General features: G+C 40.1%; 2 protein-coding genes across 4 annotated transcripts in view; both read left to right on the forward strand.

Annotated features, from left to right (window-relative positions):
• The window catches only part of LOC110045560 (uncharacterized), a 36,058-nt gene extending 14,544 nt beyond the window's left edge, over window positions 1-21,514 (forward strand). Inside the window, exons 20-22 of one of the 2 annotated variants that reach the window (XM_089276314.1) lie at window positions 19,382-19,484; window positions 19,941-20,086; window positions 20,822-21,514. In XM_089276314.1, the coding sequence (XP_089132440.1) occupies window positions 19,382-19,484; window positions 19,941-20,086; window positions 20,822-20,913 (341 nt within the window). In that variant the 3' untranslated portion in view covers window positions 20,914-21,514. Of the gene's footprint in view, window positions 1-236; window positions 2,665-19,381; window positions 19,485-19,940; window positions 20,087-20,821 lie in introns of those variants that run through there. The other variant, XM_089276313.1, reaches the window with a different exon arrangement.
• Window positions 5,633-20,080, forward strand: LOC110045587 (uncharacterized). 2 transcript variants are annotated; one of them, XM_089276316.1, is made up of 6 exons: window positions 5,638-8,324; window positions 11,518-12,021; window positions 13,195-13,353; window positions 14,501-14,722; window positions 18,972-19,079; window positions 19,942-20,080. In XM_089276316.1, the coding sequence occupies exons 1-5, from the start codon at window positions 8,249-8,251 to the stop codon at window positions 19,019-19,021; spliced, it is 1,011 nt and encodes a 336-aa protein (XP_089132442.1). In that variant the 5' UTR covers window positions 5,638-8,248; the 3' UTR covers window positions 19,022-19,079; window positions 19,942-20,080. The 2 variants fall into 2 exon arrangements, with proteins under 2 accessions (XP_089132441.1, XP_089132442.1); XM_089276315.1 differs by lacking the exons at window positions 18,972-19,079; window positions 19,942-20,080 and having other exon boundaries at window positions 5,633-8,324; window positions 14,501-17,720.
• Window positions 21,515-22,091: the final 577 nt, after the last annotated feature.

The following is a 22,091-nucleotide window of genomic DNA, read 5'->3' on the forward strand; positions in this document are numbered from 1 at the left end:
AAATGAACAATTGGTTCACAATCTGTGCCAACCTAGTCTGTGCTTCTATTTCTCTAAGGCTGGTCGAGACCCCGAGCAAAACCGTGGGGGATTTGAACGAGTGCCAACGCAACGGGGGGCGGGGTAGGGGTTGCCCGCGCGCTTCTCGTTGGCACTAGTCTGTACACAGACTAGTGCCAGTCTGTTTCCGCGTAGTCTATAGTTTCACTTTCGTTTTATTTTGTTTTTGTCGACAGTTCCCGCAAAGAGAGGGCGTCAGAAAGCTGTAACAACAACAAAACAACGTCTGGCGAAAATTCTTAAACTAGACAAGAGTGGAAGATATATGAGATAAGTGTCAGTGCGTTATGTACGGACACGAATAGGTTAATATAATTAAAAACACAATCACATAAAAAGAAAAACAAATTGGTGGGGAATTTCGTATTACTACTTCACAATGTATTTTACAGTATTAACGAAATTACGTTACTACAAGATACCATTACATAGGAGATCGATTGCTAATTTCTGTTCCTTGTAAGAAATCATCGTAATTTATTTTTGGCACAAGGGAAACTCGCTAACTTTTTGGATGTGGGCTCGGTTCCAGTACCTCTCATTCAGTGTTCAATCCAAACAGTGTAGTAAATTGTCATATGGTGATAATTTATGCGTGTAGAAATGGAGTTTGGGACAGGTGGTCACAGATCTCTTGTGTGTTAAATGGTCAGTTGGTTCATTATCTGCATAGTTCAAAATGACTGTTGTTTGCAATTTGGTCTTAGGAGCAACCATTTACAGCCAAAAAACATAAACTACATAAGGTGAGGCTCAGTTAAGACTCGTTTCCATTTTGCACGTGCGTATGCAAAATACTCAGAACCAAAATACGACAGTTGATTTTTAGCAGTTAAGTGTTCATGGTATTCTGCAAAGTAGCAGTTTTGAAAACTTCCTAAAGGTCACTTTCTCCTTCAAATTATTTTTCAGGTCTATAATTTGTTACACTTTCTTAATTATCAATCAGATTGATCATACTCTTTTGTATTGACAAAGGTACTCCCAAAACTTTGATGTTAGCACATTGTATAATAAGTCGCTTTTTATAGTGCAGTTACTCTACAAATTTCAATGATTATTGTATTGAATATTCTTGCCTTCTTAGTTACAAAAGGAACATATTTGTAGATGTGCTTGCTATTGTTTCATTTGAAAATTGTTTTTCTTTTTAATTCCGCTCGGTGGGTATATTCTATTTTTTCAATCATTTTGTTTTAATGACAAACTTCTCAACTTGTCAGTTTTGCCATTCCCGATTAAACAGTCAGCCAAATTATTGAATGAATGGTAACCCTGTGCACGGGTTCAACGCTGTACTGTAAACGTTCTTATATTTGAAATTTGTCGCTACTCTCATAATATGAACTTTAAATTTTCTTATTTTTTGTCGAAGTTACTAAGAACTTCAACAAAACAGAGCCTTTTAAATACAATGGCGGACAAATTCCGAGTTGACACATCTCATCCTTCGAACATCATTTGAGCGTGTTTCTGCGCGTTAGCTGTGTGTCGTGATTCCGCGCATTAGCTTTTCCGAGTGTACATGTTTTATTTATTCCTTACACGTGTTCTCGATTCTCGGGGATTTGGACGCCATATTGAATTGGTTTCAAGGCTTGGTTACTAATTCATTAATTTCACATTGGGTGACACTGGGGATCACTTTGCCTTCCATTGTATCAAGTGTCATATTTAATAACAAGGCTGATTTATAGCGAAGAGAGACTAGTAAAAGGAGGTCGTTTGAACTACAAACTGCAATGTGAGTGGGCATGTTCGTTCAGGGAGCTTGAAAAGACAAATGTAATTTTATTGATATTTAAATAATTACAAAAAATGGAGCAAGGATGTTTAAGATGAGGGAGAAATAAGAATTTTAAGAAAAAGAAAGTTGAAAAAGGAAGGCTAAAATTTTCAAGATGTACCTTGCGTGACGTAAGTTTCTTTAACGTGACCGACGCGTCACACTGTCGATGTGTTTCTCGCCAAGTTCTCGTTAATTTACCCGTGTAGTTTCCGATACGTATTGACCAATCAGAAGCACCACTCTCTGAGCGTTGTCCCATCGTCATGTTACTTGGCAACGAATTTTTGCCGAAGACTGCTGGTTCAGTCAATTCTTGGACAATTCTTGCTTTATATTAGTTGACCGTAAGCTAGAATTTTAACTGATTTAATTCGTGCAATGTGGTTCTAACTTTTAAGTCTGTGTATAAAACCCTGGTGTGTGACCATTTAAATGAAATCTATTTAGCAGTACTTTCATGTGGTACTGTTAGTTTTTCAGCTTTTCTTGGAATGACAATTCTAGAAACTTGCTCATTTTGTACTTTAGCACTCAAAGAGAGTAATCTTACTACTGTTATTCACAATTCGTAATTTTGTATGCTAGGGTAGTTGGTATTTTGACAACTTGATTTGGTATTTTCAATTTCTTGATGCTGAGCCTAAAAAATGATAAAATAAACAAAAATAAGAATTTTTTAGAAAGAATAAATGTGTATTTAACTTGTATTTATGCTATATTTATAAACGCGTGAATGACTGTTAAGTAATCCTTGCTCTGCAAAAACGTGTGCTCAGTAGATTGTGTTTCAATAAAGATTTCTTTTTTATGTAAAACTTGTTTTGTTGCATTCACTGTAAAAAGTCAATGTGATTGTTTTGAGTTGGATTTTGCTCCCAGACCCAGTCCATACTACGCTGGGGAAAGTTGAAAACGCAACTTTATTTCTACGGTTAGGCCTACCGTCCACAATAATCCGTCACGAAAACGGAGCTTTTCAAAAACGGCTCTTCAAACCAGAGGAATTTGAAAACGCCTGCTTTGTGTTTTAGTGTGGTCGGAAAACATTTCTACAACGGAGCTTTGCAAAGACGATGACGTCACGATAATCACGTGATTTCCCTGCCCGAGTTGTCCTCAAACACAAATCCAAAATGACCGCTGATCATTGCGTGTTCATATTTCTCCGGCGTAGTGTGGACAGGGCCTTAGTAGAGGGAGCCGGAGAGGAGGGGGGGGGGGGGGGGGGGGAGTCAACTCAGGATAAAAAGTGTCCGGGTGTATCGGCGAAAACCAAATATTAGTCCCAAACAAATCCCCCTGGGTCAGAAGTACACCCCGGGGGGTGGGGGGACTCCCATATAAACGGGACGGGGGTGCTCGTCGTACCTTTTAGGGGTTAAAAAGCTGTTTTAGTACCTCTTAAGGTGTTGAGCCTCAAGGTCCACAGCGGAAGCTTTTGCGGGTATTTAGGGTATTGAGCCGAAAAAAATGACAGGACTAGATAATGTTTTGTTTTAGAATTGGTACCCGCTAAGGGGTGAAAAAAATCTCAAGCCACGCCCACAAAACAGGATCTTAGTATCTCTAAGGGGTTCTTTTCAGAATTTCCGACGAGCACCCCCGTCCTTTTCAGATGGGAGTCTCCCCGGCCCTTTTGCCGAGTATAGAGTACATTTACAGAAATGGTTTCTAAATTGCCGGCATTTGTTTCTGCTCATCCCATCTTAAAATCGCTTTAATGTCTTCAATGTATTTTTGAGTCTCTGATTAATTAAGCTGAGTGCATTTAGTGGAATTATATTTTGTACACCGACGCCAGTAGAAACTATCAAATTCTCTTATGCAATCTATGCATAGATGGTTTTCACTGTCACGCAACGAAAAGATAAATCGAAAACTATTCATTGGATAAAGTCAAGAAATTTTAATATTATAGGAGACAGGTAAAGAAGACACTTCTCCAAGGTTTGGGTCTCTGCGTTTTCCCAAACTTCAGATATTCGTCGAAATGTTTTGCGCAAATTTACAGAGCCCAGTATGGAGCCGCCATGCTGGTGTTCTGTGCTCCACCAACATGGTGGCCGGAAAATAGTGCAAACATCTGGAACTTACTTTGGCTATCTAGGCGATTGATTATCTGAACTGAACCAACAAACATTTACACAAGCACTTTTCCTAACCCTTTAACTCCTAAAAATGCTAAAAATCACTAGATAAGTGTATATTTTTCCACAAACGTGATCGGAGCGGTATGTCACGCACCGCCATAACTCTGAACTTCAAACGGCGCTGGTTTCCAAACCAAGCACGCTATTAAGCTGAAAGTTGTAAACAGATATAAGTTTAGATCCCCTATGCCTTATGAGAATAAAAATTTTCGGGGCTCTTTAGGTTTGGATTTTGGAATTTCATGACGTCACGTGAACCATCAAACAGTTCTGGACTGATTTACCAAGTGATCACCATTGTTTTGCTCTCGTTGACTCGACAGGGTAGTACAGTATTACAGATGACTTTGCGGCTTCTTTAATTGTTCAAAATTGTAGCCGTTGGAGAATTAGATTGGCCGTTCCTGTTCTGCGTTAGCAAGGCTGCAGAAAGCAACCCTGAGCACAAGATGCCAAAGACGGACAAACTGATTCAACCCGACAAAGTGAACGAAGCCCACCGGAAAGGCGAAGTTGATTAGACGAGTCAAGAGAAGCGAGTCAATCCCCCAGGCTAATCCGCCCCATCACGTTATTTTGAAACTGGAACCCAGCCCTTCCGCGCATAACGTTACCACGCGCGTTACGTGGATGTTCCCGTGGAGTATGAAAATGAGTGTAAGGTCGCTTGGGCTGTCTACCTGTTAATTAATCCCCAAACTAGCTAGGAGCTATTTGTAAATGACCTGAGCTCGCTGAGAGGGATTTTCTTGGAAGATAACGCCGGAATAAATTTTCTTGCACTTCATCCTCCCAGTCGAATCAATTAAAAGCAGACGGGTGTGGCCGCCTGCAGCTGGGTGACTTATATCGGAAACCATGCACCATGCACCAAATTTAATAGCGGAGCTCCGGTGGCTGTAAGGGTCGCCAAGCGGAGCACCATAACTATAGGAACAGAACCACCTGCATGCATAGACATAAAAACCCATGCAACTCTTTTTTCATGGTCAACATGGCTAGCGGCATGGATCGCGGGCGCGTGCGTCCAGCGACGACGACGACGACGTCGTCGCGCAACTTGGCGGCCATACTCCTGCTAATACCAAGTCTTGGTTTACAGCGTACGTCTTTGATATTTGACATCCATATTATCGTCAATTGACACCTGTCAAAACAAGGTATTCGATGACCAGTATTACGTGACCATATCGCGCGCTCAGGTTTATAGCTTATCGAAGACATGTGTTTTTTTAAAGTTGACCGCTGACCAAGTACTTGTTTTCGATTGGATCGCAGGCTCATGTCAGGTTAATTTGTTGTAATCAGGGCCGGGCTGTTGGGAAATTGGATTAACGCCAACCCAGGATCGAAAGTTAACCAAAGTATAAATTTATCTTCTACACAAGTGTTTTTCACTGCTTTAGGGTAAGGGCCCCTTGTGTGGTTTGAGATTATTCAAAATCAAATTAAGCAGAAAGCCAAAAATATAAACAGAAAATCTCACCGCAAAGTTACAAACTCAAATCAAAATTCTCGCTTATCCTGGGTTAGCTTAATCGGGTTTTGAACAAAGCGGCCCAGAACTCCGCTTTTAGGCTTGGCTAAATCTATATATTATTTTAAATTACCGAAAATGGATACAGAACATGCATATTTGGCGATCAATGATTGATAGCTGTCACACAAAGGCTACACAAGTGTTTTGTGTGAATAGAAAACAATAAGAAATCGATCTCAAATTGCTGCACGTTCAGGCCCGTTCAGACTTCCGCGTTTCTTACTTACAAATTGGCTTTTAATTCTAGTTCCATTTCGTAGTTTCCGTGAAGGTTGATCACAGAACTGATAACTACAGAACAGAGGATGTATACTAAAGAAACATTGGTCTTATCGTCCACTCTAATCGTTCTCTTCCTGATACAAACTCTATCGACCTCAGGTAAGCAAAGATTGACGTGTTTAATCGAACGAAACAAGAGTTTGTGTAGTGAAGGTTAATGGTACCCCTTACGAGCGATCTCGATTTGTCGTCAATCAGTAGTCCAAAGTCGAAATATTACGTGCAGGACAAAGAATTTCACTGATTTTGCTGTCGTAAATTATCTTACATTCACTGTACAGTTTCCAAAACAATCCACATCTTACGTCGTTTGTTTTGGCCGGTACAGATTGATAAGCAATATGAACTGATCCTTGACAAGAAAGGGCTTGTGTATCTGTTCGTATGTCAGTGGCTTGGTTTGCCCAAGTATGTCTCGGTTTATCAGTCTACTCGTTAGCAGTAGAGCTCTTTCGTGACAATAAAAGAAACAGTTAGATGAACTGCCGGAGAAGATTTTGTGTATAATTATGCAAATGTTATAGCGAGATGAATGGGAATCAGACATTGCGGCCAGACGTAATGTGATTCACTGTTTCTCACACGACATCTCACATGATAACCCGTTGTGTTACGTTGTACCGGGTATGGCGAATCTAACCAATGAGGTTGGGGTCGGAGTTAATTAACAATTATTCGATGAGGGCTTAGTGAACGTTCACTGAGCCTGAGGTGAAAAATTGTTTTAGTATAATTTTCAGAGGTGAATATCAGGGACTACAGAATAACCTACTAAAACATAAAACACAGACGCATTGTTCGTTTGCATACACGTATGCAGCCATAGTTTTAACAACAAGCTTACATGTGCATTGATTGTGAATCAATTTATTCATTGAGCTGAAAACAAACAACGAGCATTATTTATTTGCCCCCGATCGGCCTCCGAATCGGTCGACCTAACGCTTCAAAATTATCCTCAAGAGGATATGTAATAATGCAGTTCCAAACTTTCAAAGGACTTCAAAGCGTGTTTTCACTGTTTCTTAAGAAGCAAACACAACAGCAAGATTGTAAATTGGTAATTTCTTGTCTTTTATTAACGTTTTAAAATTCAATCAAGCCGTTTGTCCGAAATTGACAAGTCGAGATCACACATGAACAATAAGGAAACAAAAGCTATAAATACCTTGAATTGTCGGCTAGTAATTCCAGATTGTAAGATCGATATATTAAAAAGGGCAGAAAATCACGAATTTGAAACTCACTTGTACTTATCATCTCTGAAGAATTCGACTATTGTTGTGTTCCCAAGATTATTTTGGGTGGGTTTGTTAAATGACTCTATAAAAATGCTCTTACATGTATAACATGTCGCTGATTCGAATGTTTCGAATATAATTTCCAGTTCTAATTAGGATCGATTGAGAAAAGCATTGTTTTATAAGAATATGCCTTGCCCAAACTATTCAGTGTGACTCTTATGGTTCTCTATGCGTACATACACTGAACTTTATTCGCAACAAATTCCGAATTTTATATCGGCAATAAAATTTAATGAAGGCAGAGGTGGCCTTATGGTTAATATTGCGCTCGTTTCCGGGTCGAGCGGTCCAGGTTCGAGCCCTGGCTAGCTGGGGATATTGCACCGTGTTCTTGAGCAGGAGACTTAATTCTGGGGGTAACCCTGCGATGGACTAGCATCCCATCCAGGGGGGAATAGAAATACTCCTGGTCGCTTCATGCTACACAAACCGGGATAAGCTCCGGCCTGAGGGGAAACTTGGCTCGTATGCAGACTACTTACTATTTAATAAAATCTAACACGACCGAACAGGGTTTTAGGAAACTGAATGTTCTGGCGATTACGTCATTTCTCTGACATCGATGCTGGTCACAGACAGCTTCCTGATGTTGAATGGATACAGAACATGCATATTTGGTAATCAATGATTGATAGCTGTCACACAAAGGCTAGACAAGTGTTCTGTGTGAATATGAAACAAACCCCTAAGTAATCGATCTCAAATTGCTGCACGTTCAGGATCGTTCAGACTTCCGCGTTTCTCACTAACAAATTGGCTTTTAATTCTTAAACATTTGATTTGCCCTGTACGCATGGAAGGAAGAAGCATAGTGTAAAGGCAGCGGAAGTTCGTTAAGTACTAGCTGCGACATTAGGATATGCGATATTGAAAGAAATCAAGTTCTATTTCGCCGTTTACGCGAAGGTTCATCACAGAACTGATAACTACAGAACAGAGGATGTATACTAATGAAACATTGGTTATATCGTCCACTCACAATAAGAAATCGACCTCAAATTGCTGCACGTTCAGGCCCGTTCAGACTTCCGCGTTTCTTACTTACAAATTGGCTTTTAATTCTAGTTCCATTTCGTAGTTTACGTCAAGGTTGATCACAGAACTGATAACTACAGAACAGAGGATGTATACTAAAGAAACATTGGTCTTATCGTCCACTCTAATCGTTCTCTTCCTGATACAAACTCTATCGACCTCAGGTAGGCAAAGATTGGCGTTTTTAATCGAACCAAACAATGTGTGATGTGTGTTTAAAAATTAAGCTGTCGCAAGCAAATGGGTGGAGAAATATTTGGACGAAATATTATTCTTAGTTAACATTATGAACTGGGGAGCTGAGAAATTTTGTGAATATTTTTAAAAAGGCTAGTCTGTCTGATTGGTGTTGCTAAGGTTCTTGTTTCTTGTCATTTGGTAGAGATGTGTGAAAGCCAAAGGCAGAAGAATTGTGATAAAGCCAATCAAAATATTTTAATTTCTAGTCCCCATTTCACTATTGTGTGTGGTCCGTTGCTCAGCAACGAAAGGAACTCGAGCTTAATGACGTCATCAAGGAATTTCTCTCACGTCTAACTGAGCTCCTGTTACAAAATAATCTACCTTCCTTTTGCTGTTTTTCTAAACAAGAATGTCTGAACTAGTGTTTTAAGAGAATATTTTCAGGTCTAGTTATCTCATGTTTCATGTCATCTGCTGTTGTGCAAACATTGTTCCTCTAGAGCCTTTTAGGTAAATTGATGATCGATTGTTTCTAAGTGGAAAAATTTTCCTAACGCACTGACACCTTTGCCACCCGTAACTGCCCGTAGTTCTGATATTTAAAGTAGGCGTTAGTTTCTAAAAATGAGTTTCATCTAAGACAATATTAACCATAACAATATTAACAACAATACAAACGCACCTTATGTTGCAATGGACGAAATTTTAACCCTCGCAAAAATGGTTTAAAACAACAAAGAAGTGGTTAACCACTGCTGACGTTATTACACCTTCTTTGCAAGCCCTGCACAAAATATTTGATCAAGTTCTTATATATGTCTCCTCACAACATCAGTCAAGCAGATGGGTGATGAGAATAAGGGAAGTCATCAACCTGCAGACAATTTGTCCGGACAGAACACCACATTCTAACAACAGACATTTGAAGAGAATTTGAATTTGGAATTTGATACTGGGAGGGTGACAACATTAACATGACCGTACAGCCCTGTAGAAAAACTGGAGCTGCAAACTGAGGAGTTATTAAGGGGCCGTATAGTTTTAAGCTACGTTATTCACGCATCTCTAACATTAGACTATGATCTCTGAATCGTGTATTCTGCTGAGCAATAATTACGTCGGCATAATGCCAAGCATAAATAATACTATGGCTTGGAGGTCTACGGCAATCAGAAATTATGTACGCCAACGAAATAGTCTTACCTTGTGACATTACAGCGTACTTTTACCTCTTTCGAAATTATGATTTAATAAAACGGATTAGTAAATGGGGATCAGTGGATTTTATCCTCATTGACTGGCAAAAAGAGGGAACTCACACATTTTTTCTGTGGGCTTAACTGAGAACATTATCGTCTATTGTTAGTGGAAACATAGTTAGTAACTATGGTGGAAACGCTTCAAAAAATTTTCCGAGTATAATCCATCTACCCAGCGATCTTGCACACAACAACAATAACTATTTATTTTATGTTCTACGTAAATCAACTTCAAGACAATTTTGGTTGGTGCAATGTCTTAATGATTTTACCAACTTAATAAATGTAGATCTATGTAGATGAATTTGACAAAATAAGCTATTAAACTCGGTATCTTCCACAGACTCAAATATTATTTGTACGCTTTGCTTGCCTATGCTAAACCTATGCTCCAATGGCGAATCTGTTCAAAACCGTTCCCCCTTTGTCTCTACCAGTCAATTATCACCACATTAGGTGTTTGAAAGACAACACTAGTCGAGCCATGCCCAAACTACTTGGTAATCGACGACGCGGTAGCAAAGCTGTTGTGAAGTGCGCCCTGGCTACAGAGAAGGCTGGGTACGGTACTTATTTTTTGGAGTGCAGTACGCTGGAGAGTGCTGATCAGGACAGCAGGCCCATATGACGTACAAAAAGTACGGGACCTCCGACAGATGTGTGAACGGACGGGGTGGAAACTGGGCACAAGATGTATACGAGATTGTTAGTACGTGATGTTTTAGTGACGTCATGGTCATTCGGTTAGTGTGTCTTTCGTTTCGGAGGGAAGGCTTTGATGATATTTTTCCTGTGGTCTTCCTTGTCGCTAATGCTTTTAATATCTCTCGTGTGAGATACAAGAATGAAGTGGGACTTAGAAGTCGAAAAGTGAAGTAACAACAACAGCTGTACTCATGTAACAATTTCTAACAATTCAACGGTCATTGTAATTGTTAACGACGATGTGTAAAGTTTTGTAGAAATACTATTATGAAAAGCACCAAGATTTTACGAAAAGTGAAGTAATAACAACTGTACTCTTCAGTACTCATGTAACAATGAATGCTTAATTATAACAATTCATCGATCATTGTAATTGCTAACAACGAATTGTAAAGTTTTGATGAAACACGTCATGAAAGCACTAGGATGTTACGGTGTAACATAAATTTACATCATATGACATGTATATATATTACAACTTTGAACTTAATAGAGTAACTTTCTCGATTGACGTGTTGTGCACGAGTGTTTCATTCTAACATTTCTCTAATCTTTGTTACTCACTAGTTCACTTTACAGTCCAACCTCCACTAACAGTCACCAAGGCGGACATTGTGACTTTGGTACTTTTTGTGAGCGTACAAGGATGTCGCTTAACATGACCGTGTGTGGCATGCACAGAATATGAAAATGTAAAACCTTGCATGCTCGAAATAATAATGGTCTTAAACGTAGATAAAAAAAACCTGCACAGTAGCTAGAGAAAATTATGATTGAGGCAACGCCCATGAAAAAATTATGACTGAGGCAATGTGCATGATTAAATTTTCTCCCAAGGTACATTGTATTTTGGGTTTTTATGATGACTATAAACAACAAAAACAAAAAAATGACTGAGGCAAGTGTCTGATAGTTTGCCTGTTTACTAGCTACGACCCAGCTGCTATGTGGCATTACAATTGAAAACCAAAGTGGAACATTTGTGTTCAAGACTGGGAAAGATTGAGGCAGAAGAAACGAAAGAAATTGACCTTGAAAAACTGCAATTTAAAATTTTTATGACACGTATGATAGTTTTTTGTTGTGTCTCTCTGGTCATGACGTATATGGACTACTACCATGCTTTTGTACTTGTCTGACTCGCTTCTCGTTAGTTTACCAAAAACAATTTTTACACAGTAACAGGTTGTCCTGTATATTTTTTTTTCAGATGCTTCTCTTATTGCTTACTACGATGTTAAAAGATGTTACGAAGTCGACATCACATTTCACTACAACATCCCAGGAGGGCTTAAACCTAGCACCATTGCAGATACCAAAAATAACTTTTCCAGCGTTTTCACAACGTTATCCAACCTTCTTAAATTTTCCGCACTTGTTCCAGAATGCAGTGGAGTAATCACCAACACCGAAGAAATAACAGCCTCCCCCCCGGGGGTGACTAGTGTCTTCTTCAGAGTTCCTTTGATATTCACAGCAGCAAGTAATGTACCTGATGGTCAAGTTTCCTCGAAGCTCACAAATTGTATTAACACAGCGAAAACTAATCACAAGGGACTTTTAGACAACAACACACCCTCCATAACTGAAGGTAATGTAACTTACAACAAATACAATTTATCCACGATATCCGACAAGAGATCCTGCTGTGGTGGGGATATACCGCCGCCTTGTTGTGCTGCAGGCTCAATCAACGTGTCCAGTAATAAATGTGGTAAGATGCTGCTCGTTTTATTTATTTTTATCAATCATTAGTTAAGAAGTAGAAAACATGCACCATGTGTCTATCGAGTGGAAGTTTGCCGGGAAGAACAAGAAATGCTTTGGGAACATGAGCCGACAGGCGAGTGTTTCCACAGCTTTTTTGGGTCCTGCCAAACTTCCAAGAGTGTTTTTGTAACTTGATAGAAACACGGAGAACATGTTTTCTATTTCTTTTAGAAAGTTCAGCATCGAAGAAAAGAAAATAACTGTTTTATTTGACTATCAAAATGTAAATTCTTTTTGCTGGTGCCATCATTACGTCAACAGCTCATGCTGCTTCTATGTTTGTATTAAGTTTCAGTATAAATCTACTAGCGTTCTATCACGAATGCCGTTCTCTGATTGGCTATGCACTTACCATCTATTCTGTTGTAGATCGTGAGTAGCACTGCAGTGTGCGGTTGTGAACAAAATGACGGCCGCTCCTGGCGTTTTCGAAGTGTCTGTGGAGAGGATTAAGATAAAGTTTGAAACGACTAGTAGATTTATACTAAGACAATTAGAATATTCGCTCTTGATTTCTATGCGTGATAGTTGACGAGGGCTGCACCCTCGTCGGCTCTCACGCAATAGAAATTTCGTGCTCGTAATCTAATTGTTAAATAGAAACACGCTTTTAAGCCATTCAGCGCGCGTATTTCCGGGTTATTTTCTAATTAACTTTGTCAGTAACGATAAGAATACGATCTCAAGCTAAAAGCTCAATTGGTTGGTTTTCAAGAATTGGTCATCACGAAGTAGCTAGAACGGGATTCATTAGAGTCAAAGTTTTCGTGGAAATAAGTTTCTACCAATATCACTGGTGTGCTTCAAAATGAGGCTCTTTTGTAGTTGCGTGGAGCCCGAGTGAATTCTCATGGCAAACATATTTTGCTAAAAGAGATTTTCTTCCTGTCAAGACTTAAGCAAAGGGAACACTACGCTTCTTGTCCCAGATACATGAAGTGCCTCTCTATTGACTTTTGGACAAACCGTTGATGACGCCAAGATGTTACGTGACAAATATATGGCAGGTAACCTAAAATATACTAACAGTCTGTCCGTCTAAGGCAGTAGAAGTGATAGGCCTGACCATGCTAGGCATGCAAAATCTAAGACTGATTGTTTTCCCCCCAATTTATAGGTTGTGTCGCTGGATTTAAGTTCGTTCCAGGTAGCTTTTGTGTCCCTTGTCCTTCTGACACTTATCAGGACGAGCAAGGTCAAACATCGTGTAAAAATTGCCCAGGAAAGAAACAGACATTCGGCAAGACAGCGATGATAAGCAAGTCCAACTGCTCAGGTAACCTAAGCTCAGGGTTCGTACCCTTTTTCAGAAACAAACTTCCAGGACTTTTCCAGGACTTTTCCAGGACTCAGATTGATTTTTCCAGGACTCTAAAATCCACATTAACCCTTTCACTCCCAAGATCTCGATGTTAATTCTCCTTACAGTCTGCCATACATTTCATATTTTTTACTTGAGTTTAACAGATTTCCAGAACTTTCCAGGACCAGTAGCCCTTTACCAGGACTTTCCAGTCCTGGAAAATGCGACAGTAATATTCCAGGACTTTCTAGGTTTTCCAGGACCCGTACGAACCCTGTAAGCTTATGTTTTAGCTAAGGACATGCGCTCTTATTGCCGGTGTGCATTCTTCTGACTGCGCATGCAAGCCAGGTCATGCATTAAGCACACGCACTCTAATTAAGTCAACCTTGTTCCCAGGATCCTCCCTCTCTTCCTAATAAATTGAACAATAAGAAAATTTGTCTTAGAAGTTTGAAATTTTTGCCCTGCGTTACCATCAAGTTCCACTCTTTTGAATTCCTTCATTTAGCTGTACGACGACTTCAAATGCCTCTTGAAGGGTTAAGTTTTGTTAAAAGGAAGACAGTGTATTGCCACAATACACTCTCTGATCCGAAATATGGCAAGACAGGTTGACTCTGGGGACTCATCCTAGATGTTTTAGTACCTAAAAGCCCTAGTAAACAATAATAATAATAAATAATAATAATAATAATAATAATAATAGACTTGTATAGCGCTAGAACTATACAAACATACTCTGCTGAGTTTTTGATGCCAATTTTACAAAGTCAGGGTAATTTTTTTTCATTTCTTACACCAGCGAAAGCTCTCATTCTTTCTCGTTAAAATTTGAGCAGTTTTAAATTTGATCAGTGGGCATGCGAATCAACATGAACGCACTGGAGTTTATGATCATACAACACTATCTTTGTGACCCGACCTACTTATATGCGATTGGGCGGGCGCAATTGTGCCACTGAACTTTTTCTGCATTCAGCGTTTAAGTGGACAGATTAAAGTAACGCAAGACTTCGCGTTTAAGGATGGGGATGAATTTGATCTGAAAATTTGCGTGACACCGACAGCGATCAGTGGGGAAAAACTGACAACACGGCAAATTTCAAATTTATTTCAGACGATGAGTGCAAAGATATTCGAGTGATTTATAACAAAGCCGTACGATTTTGTACCGGAGTCTCACCAGCCAATGGCCAGACGTCCTGCCCGAGTGCGCAGTGTTTAGAGCATTTGTACAAATGGCGAGAGGCGGTTAACGCAAGTGAGAAGTTTAGAGTTGATTGCGACTTTGATCCTGACAATATGGAAGCTGTGATACAGAAGTCGTTGAGTTGTATTGGTAAGTCACGTGGTTACTTGCAATACCCTGTTCACACTAACAAGTTAAACATGTTTGCAAGTGGTTTAACTAAACAAGGTTAAAAAATTGTTGCCCATACCGTGCGCACCCCACAACTATATAAGGCAAATACGCGTTTGAATTAATGAAAATATCTTAGCAAAGTTAGCTTGAAGTTTGACTCCTCATTAAATGACAGGAAAGCCATTAAGTTAATAAAGGGGAATGACTAGCTAGCGGCCAAAGTTTCGCTGGGATCCTGCCGCGAATCTCGCCAAGATTCCCGCCGAAAAGCAAATTCACGGCCGCCAAATTTCGGCGGAATCTTGTTGGGAATCTCGGCAAGATTCGCGGCGGGAAGCGAAATTCTTGGTGAGATTCACTGTGACAATCTCGGCAAAATTTTGGACATGTTGCCACGAATTTCTTTTGGAGCCATCGCTTTTTAACTAAAGGTTAAAGCTTCAGTGTTAACGTGCTTGAGAGTAGTTACAATACAGACAAAACTAACTTAATTTATCAACAACGTACTCATACAGCCGTACGGCGGTTAGATTTAATACTACTTCAATATGTTTTAAAAATGTCAGTGACAGAAAAATGTTGGCAAATGCTGAGATTGTCTCACTAGTTGGCTTTTGCCTTGACCGTGCACAAAAAAAATAATTATTGTTGTTTACAATTGTTGGAAATAAGCAATAGATTATTGTTTTGGTTATGTAATTCATGAATAGTGTGTGAGCACAAACCAAAAGATTGTGCACAGTGGTGGACTGTACCTTTGGGTATATTTTACCCACAAAGGTAGAGAGCAGATTAATGCGAGAGAAAAATAACTGTCCATTTGGGTATGTTCTACCCACAAGGACACAGAGTAGATTAATACTGCACAAAATAAACTGTACTTTTGGGTATATTCTACCCACAAAGGAACAGAACAGATCAATGCAAAAGAAAATTGACTGTACCTTTGGGTATATCCTACCCACAAGGGCACAGAGTAGATTAATGAAAGAGAAAATGAACTGTACCTTTTGTTATATTCTACCCACGAGGGCAAAGAACAGATTAATGCAAAGAAAATTACCTCTACCTTCGGGTATATTCTACCCACAAGGACATAGAACAGAGTGGTTAATCCAAGAGAATATTACTTGTCCATTTGGGTATAATCTACACATAAGGGCACAGAACAAGTTAATGGGAGAGAAAATCAACTGTACCTTTGGGTATATTCTACCCACAAGGGCACAGAGCAGATGAACGCGAGAGAAATAAAAATTAACTGTCCCTTTGGGTATATTCTACCCAGAAGGGCACAGAACAGGTAAAATTAACTGTACTTTTGGGTATATTTGACTTAACCCACAAGGGCCCACAGAGCAGAGTGGATCAATGCAAGAGAAAATCAATTGTCCATTTGGGTATATTCTACCCACAAAGGCACAGAGCAGATAATGCGAAAGAAACTCCAACAATAGCTAGTTAGTTACTCACCAACAACAGTGTAGAAATCGAGTACATTAGCTATAAAATTTTACGCTTTACCTTCGATAGGTCCGCTGTGAAAATTGATCGACGAGTATTGTTTCGTTGCGCCCATGTTACTGAAACTCTCCACGAGAATCTTCCCGTTGTAATGTACAGGCCAAGCAACTACGACAAAGAAAACCACTTCGTGTAAGAGGGCGACAAAGTCGCCCGGCTGGACCTCCTCGCTAATTGGCTAGGAAAATATTTTCTGGCCAATCAGCGGGACGGAATTCGAATACTAAATGCCCAGGGGCTCTCCCGCTCTTGAAGTAAACAATCGCATCGTCCCAACTAGCAGCCCCTGGATCTCCGGGGGCTCCCATGTAAAAAGAACAGGGGTGCTCGTCGGAAATTTTGAAAAGAACCCCTAAGAGATACCAAGATCCTATTTTGTGGGCGTGGCCTGAAATGTTTTTCACCCCTAAGCTGGTACCAATTCTAAAACAGCACATTGTCTCCTCTCATTTTTTTTTTCGACTCAATACCCTAAAAAGTAACGCAAAAGCTCCCGCTGTGGACCTTTTCAGGCTGAGCGCCTTAGGAAGTACCAAAATTGCTTTTTTAACTCCTAAAAAGTACGACGAGCACCCCGTCCTTTTTATATGGGAATCCCCTACCCCCCCCCCCCCCGGGGAGCAGATTGATGCGAAAGAAAATTCACTGTACCTTTGGGTAATTGTAACTTTTCGAAAGCGCACATCGCATTAAGTCTCTTTTTCCCTATAAAGATAGGATCGATGGAATTCGATAAGCGCACAAGTAATCGACATCAATGGATAAAATTAGTTAATTGGTATCGATTCGTATCGGCCAATCGATGATCAATCGATAGTCAGACTAAAGCCGTACACTGATTGCTATCGATTGGTAAAACAAGTCGTACCCAGTCTTCTCAACACAAAGCATACTACCACGTTGTACGCGTTCGTAACACTGTGCTTACTCGTAACATGGCTGTAACACCTATATCGGTGGTAATGTCGACCAAAGAAGTTGGACTCTTCAAACGTGAGAGCTTGTCGTTTTTGAGTAAAGAAAGAAAGATAAAAGGCAAGATCACTCCTCTCGTGTCCTGTCGATTTAGACAACACCCGCCATTATCATAGCGGCTCTAAACGTCCTGAAAACTCAAATAAGGGACGCCAAAACTGAAATGGCCAGTTGGATTTTACGTCTTCTTTTTCTTTTGCTTAGGGATCTATTTCTTTTAGATACACTTGGTGCTGTTATAAATTCTTTAGTCTTTATGTACATAGTTATTGCCAGTTAAGTACAGTTTGTATTGTTATCACTAGGTTAGGCATTGCTGCGTTATTCATTATTTTGCAACGACTTATGCTGCTATTGTTATGGAAGTACATTGTTTGCCAATGTACAACGCTGAAATTTTTCTGTAGTGGTAGTAAACCAGTTTCTGGTTCGGTATAGATCGATTTAATAGCAATATTTTACAAGACAAATAAAAGGGAGAAGGAAATAGGTCATGCAAAAAATTAAAATCTGTTATATGTCCAAAGATGTGATGTTAAGTGCCTATTTCCAACAGCTTGTAGATTGTAAGACATGACAAAATTTGCGACCAACCGATACCAGTTAGGCCATCGATTGTCATTGGAAATCAATGACAACTGATATAAGGTCACACAAATCTTCTTCATCAATTATCAATGTCAATTGATTGATATCAATTGGTATTATTGATATCGATCGTCATCGTCTATCGATTTCATCGACTGAACACCCCGGGTCTTCAGTCTATGAGATGCAAATTCCAAAAGGTTTTCCCTCTTAGCTTGGAATTAATTTGCCTGTCTGTCTGTCAGTATGCATGTATGTCTGTCTGTCTCTTTGCCTGTCTGTCTTTCTGTCTTTTGTTGTTGTGTCTACCTGTTTGTGTCTCTGGAATTTTTTCTTTGAGTAGTTGTCTGTCTGTCTGTCAGTCGGTCGGTCGGTCTACCTGTGACGGCTTGTCTGTGTTTCTGTTTTCCTTCTGTTCTTCTGTCTGTAAGTCTCTCTCTTTTCTTGTGCTTCTGTTCTTGTTTGTTTGTTTGTTTATTTGGCTACTGGTTTATTATTTGGCTCTGTGTTAGTCCTCTGAACGTTACCTTCGACCCACTCTCCCAGGAGTTAAAGGATTATGCGATGTAATAGACTGGACTCTACTAAAATGTGCGGATTCCACTCACCTCCATTCTGGAGCTTAGATTTCTAAAGAAATCCCACGGCACCCCCAACTATATGAATCAGGAACTTTTTGGTGCAGTTTCTACCTTGAGCTAATGGAAAAAGGTAAGTTTTTCAGGGTTGAAAGTGAGATTTCAATCTCGCGTTGTGAGTGAGCAAGATCTGTCCGCGCTACTTGTACGCGTGAGCTTTTCTTCGCATGACTTATGGAAGAAAACTCTCTACTTAGGTATCGAGTTAATTGGTGAGTTGTTCAGAACAACGCTTACACATAAGCAAAATCTGTTTTTCGATATTTGTTGTTTTTGCTTGTTTGGCGAGTTTGCAGAAGTTCTTGAAAGGAACAATTAGCCTTTTCAGTGCGTGATGCAGCGCGTGCACTTTTTACTGAGTCGGTGTTTTCAATTAACAACAAATCTTGACACACATTTCTTTCGCTGCCTTTGGTGCTAAGATGCTACAACAATTTTCGCCAACACTTTAAAAGGCTACTAACAACATAGTGACTTGTTTGTGTGTTTTCCTCGTGTAGTTTATCCACCACTCGCCGAGATGACGGACGAGGACAAAGCCAATTCCTGAAAGCCTGGTCAGAGAAAGAAAAAAAGCAAAAAAGTCGATTCAACTTGGAATCCGAAAAGTAAGTTAGTAGAAAAGAAATTGTCACACAGATCAGTTGCTTTATTGACAAACCATACAGAGGCCCAATGCAACACCTGCTTAGTTCACACTTACGTTATGCTTAGAGATGTACATTTAGGTCACGCTCAGCTCATGTTATGGTCACGCATGTGTCAGGCAAGGGTATGCTTTTTGGGTCACGTTTTCGTCATAACGTAAATTTTTGCGATGCTTTCCTGTTATACTTTTTCGTGGGTCGCTCGACCACGATGATTGTATGAATTAATTCATACCAACAGAACTTTGTTGCTCGCTTGTCAGGTAAACTTCTTTACTCTCCATCACGGGAATTCAGGCACGTTCGTCAGACAGCCAGGCGAAACACTGCTGGCAGTTTACTGAACTCGTCACAAAGTGCGTCCGCGTTAAATGTTTCCTCTGGGGCCCTTTTTGGCAACAAACCATGAGCAGGCGATATTACCTTGATAAACTTGGCTACCAGATTCTCAGAACTAAAGTGCAAAAAAAATATGCTATATCTCTTTTCAATTCAGTTCATGATGTTAATGAGTATCGAAGAAGAAAAACTACTTCCCGCGTTGAGGACTGGTTGTATCTTTTCCCGCGTTTGCAACTGGTTGTTCGTTTTCCCGCGCTATTCACTATAGTTGCACGTTTTACTGCCCTTTGCACTGGTTACACATTTTCCCACGCTTGTAACGGAAGACACCTTTTCCGGCGCTTTTCGCTGTTTACCTGTTCGTTCTTTCGCTCTTCTGATTGGTTCATTTCGTTCGCGCCAGTATAACTAAGTTACTCTATATCATTTTTGCATTTCTATTGTTGATTTTGTATTCACGGCCATAATCTATCGTTCCCAGGGAATCTTCTCTCCCGGTGGAGATGTAAAAGGTAGTGCTAAAGGAGGCTCTGAAGGAAGTAACGCAACAGCGCTTAACGGAAGTGAATCAAGCCCAGTAACGAATTCCACGCCCAGTGCCTCAAAACCTGACAGTAACGTAAAAGGTAAGTAAAGACTGAGTATTGCCCTTGTTTAAAATCTGTATCGATATTCTATAATTTAAAAGACGTAGTGAAAAATAATCTCTCAAGAAAAGCAGAACGTGTACGCATTTGTTAGAACTCTCCAAATGCAAAAGCCGCATGTCTATTAGTCCAACTGTTCTCTACCAAAAATTTTCTACGCATAAAAAGGAACAAAAGAATGCATCGTTTTCTCAGGCTGGAAAAGGAGGAAGAAGGATTATTGCTGAAAAATATAGTTTTTGTCTCGAAGTGTGAAAGGGTTCAAAAATGACTGTGTTCGTTCCGGGGAAAGGGAAGGGATGGGAACTTCAGAGAACTATGGTTTGAAAGGCAGAGCTACAAGCGACAATTCGAGTTTAAGATGCTAGAATAGGAGAGCAGGTAAAGAGAGTTCTCATGTAGGGAATGGGTGGAGGGTCATATATTACCGAGAGAGCCAGTCAAATGCCTCCCCCCCTTAAAGAATAAACGAACAATTGGCTCAAAAGACCATCTGTGCCAACCTAGCCTGTGCTTCTATTTCTCTAAGGTTGGTCGAGATCCCGAGCAAAATTTCAACCGTGGGGGATTTGAACGAGTGCGAACGAAGCGGGGGGCGGGGTAGGGGTTGGCCGAGCGCTTCTCGTTGGCACTAGTCTGTGCACAGATTAGTGCCAGTCTGTTTCCGCGTAGTCTATAGTTTCACTTTCGTTTTATTTTAATTTTTGTCGACAGTTCCCGCAAAGAGAGGGCGTCAGAAAGCTGTAACCACAACAAAACAACGTCTGGCGAAAATTCTTAAATGGACAATTCTTGCTTTATATTAGCTGAACGTAAGCTAGAATTTTAACTGATTTAAGTCGTTACAATGTGGTTCTAACTTTTAAGTCTGTGGATTAAACCCTAGTGTGTGACCATTTAAATGAAAGCTATTGAGCAGTCCTTTCATGTGCTACTGTTTATTATGCTGTACAAGGTGGTTTTAACTTATAAGTCTGTGGATAAAACTCTGGTGTGTGACCATTCAAATGAAAGCTATCGAGCAGTAGTTTCATTGGGTACTGTTCGTTTTTCAGGTTTTCTCGGAATGAAAATTTTAGAAACTTGCTCAATTTGTACTTTAGCACTCATATGAGGTTTACCAAAGGGAGTAATCTTAGTAGTGTTGTTCACAATTGGTAACTTTGTATTCCAGGGTAGTTGGTATTTTGACAACTTGATTTGGTATTTTGAATTTCTTGATACTGAGCTTAAAAAATTATAAAATAAACAAAAACAAGAATTTTTTTACAAAGAATAAATGTGTATTTAACTTGTATTTATGCTGTATTTATAAACGCGTCCATGACTGTTAATTGATCCTTGCTCTGCAAAAACGGGTCCTGTGTAGATCGTGTGTTTCAATAAAGATTTCTTTTTTATGTAAAAGTTGTTTTTTTGCATTCACTGTTGACAGTAGAAAGTCAATGTGATTGTTTTGAGTTGGATTGTGCTCCCGGACCCAATACGCACTACGCTGGAGAAATTTGAAAACGCAGCTTTATTTCTACGGTTAGGCCTACCGTCCACACTAATCCGTCGCGAAAACGGCGCTTTTCGAAAACGCTCTTCAAACCAGAGGAATTTGAAAACGCCTGCTTTGTGTTTCAGTGTGGTCGGAAAACATTTCTACAACGGAGCTTTGCAAAGACGATGACGTCACGATAATCACGTGATTTCCCTGCCCGAGTTGTCCTCAAACACAAATCCAAAATGACCGCTGATCATTGCGTGTTCATATTTCTCCGGCGTAGTGTGGACGGGGCCTCAGCAGAGGGAGCCGGAGAGGAGGGGGGGGGGGGGGGGAGTCAACTCAGGATAAAAAGTGCCCTGGTGTATCGGCGAAAACCAAATACTAGTCCCAAACAAATCCCCCTGGGTCAGAAGTACACCCCGGGGGGTGGGGGACTCCCATATAAAAGGGATGGAGGTGCTCGTTGCATCTTTTAAGGGTTAACGAAAGCCT

The sequence above is a fragment of the Orbicella faveolata genome, unplaced genomic scaffold (genome assembly GCF_042242905.1).
Source record: "Orbicella faveolata isolate gen_17 unplaced genomic scaffold, um_ofav_v1 contig_4, whole genome shotgun sequence".
Classification (NCBI taxonomy): Eukaryota; Metazoa; Cnidaria; class Anthozoa; order Scleractinia; family Merulinidae; genus Orbicella; species Orbicella faveolata.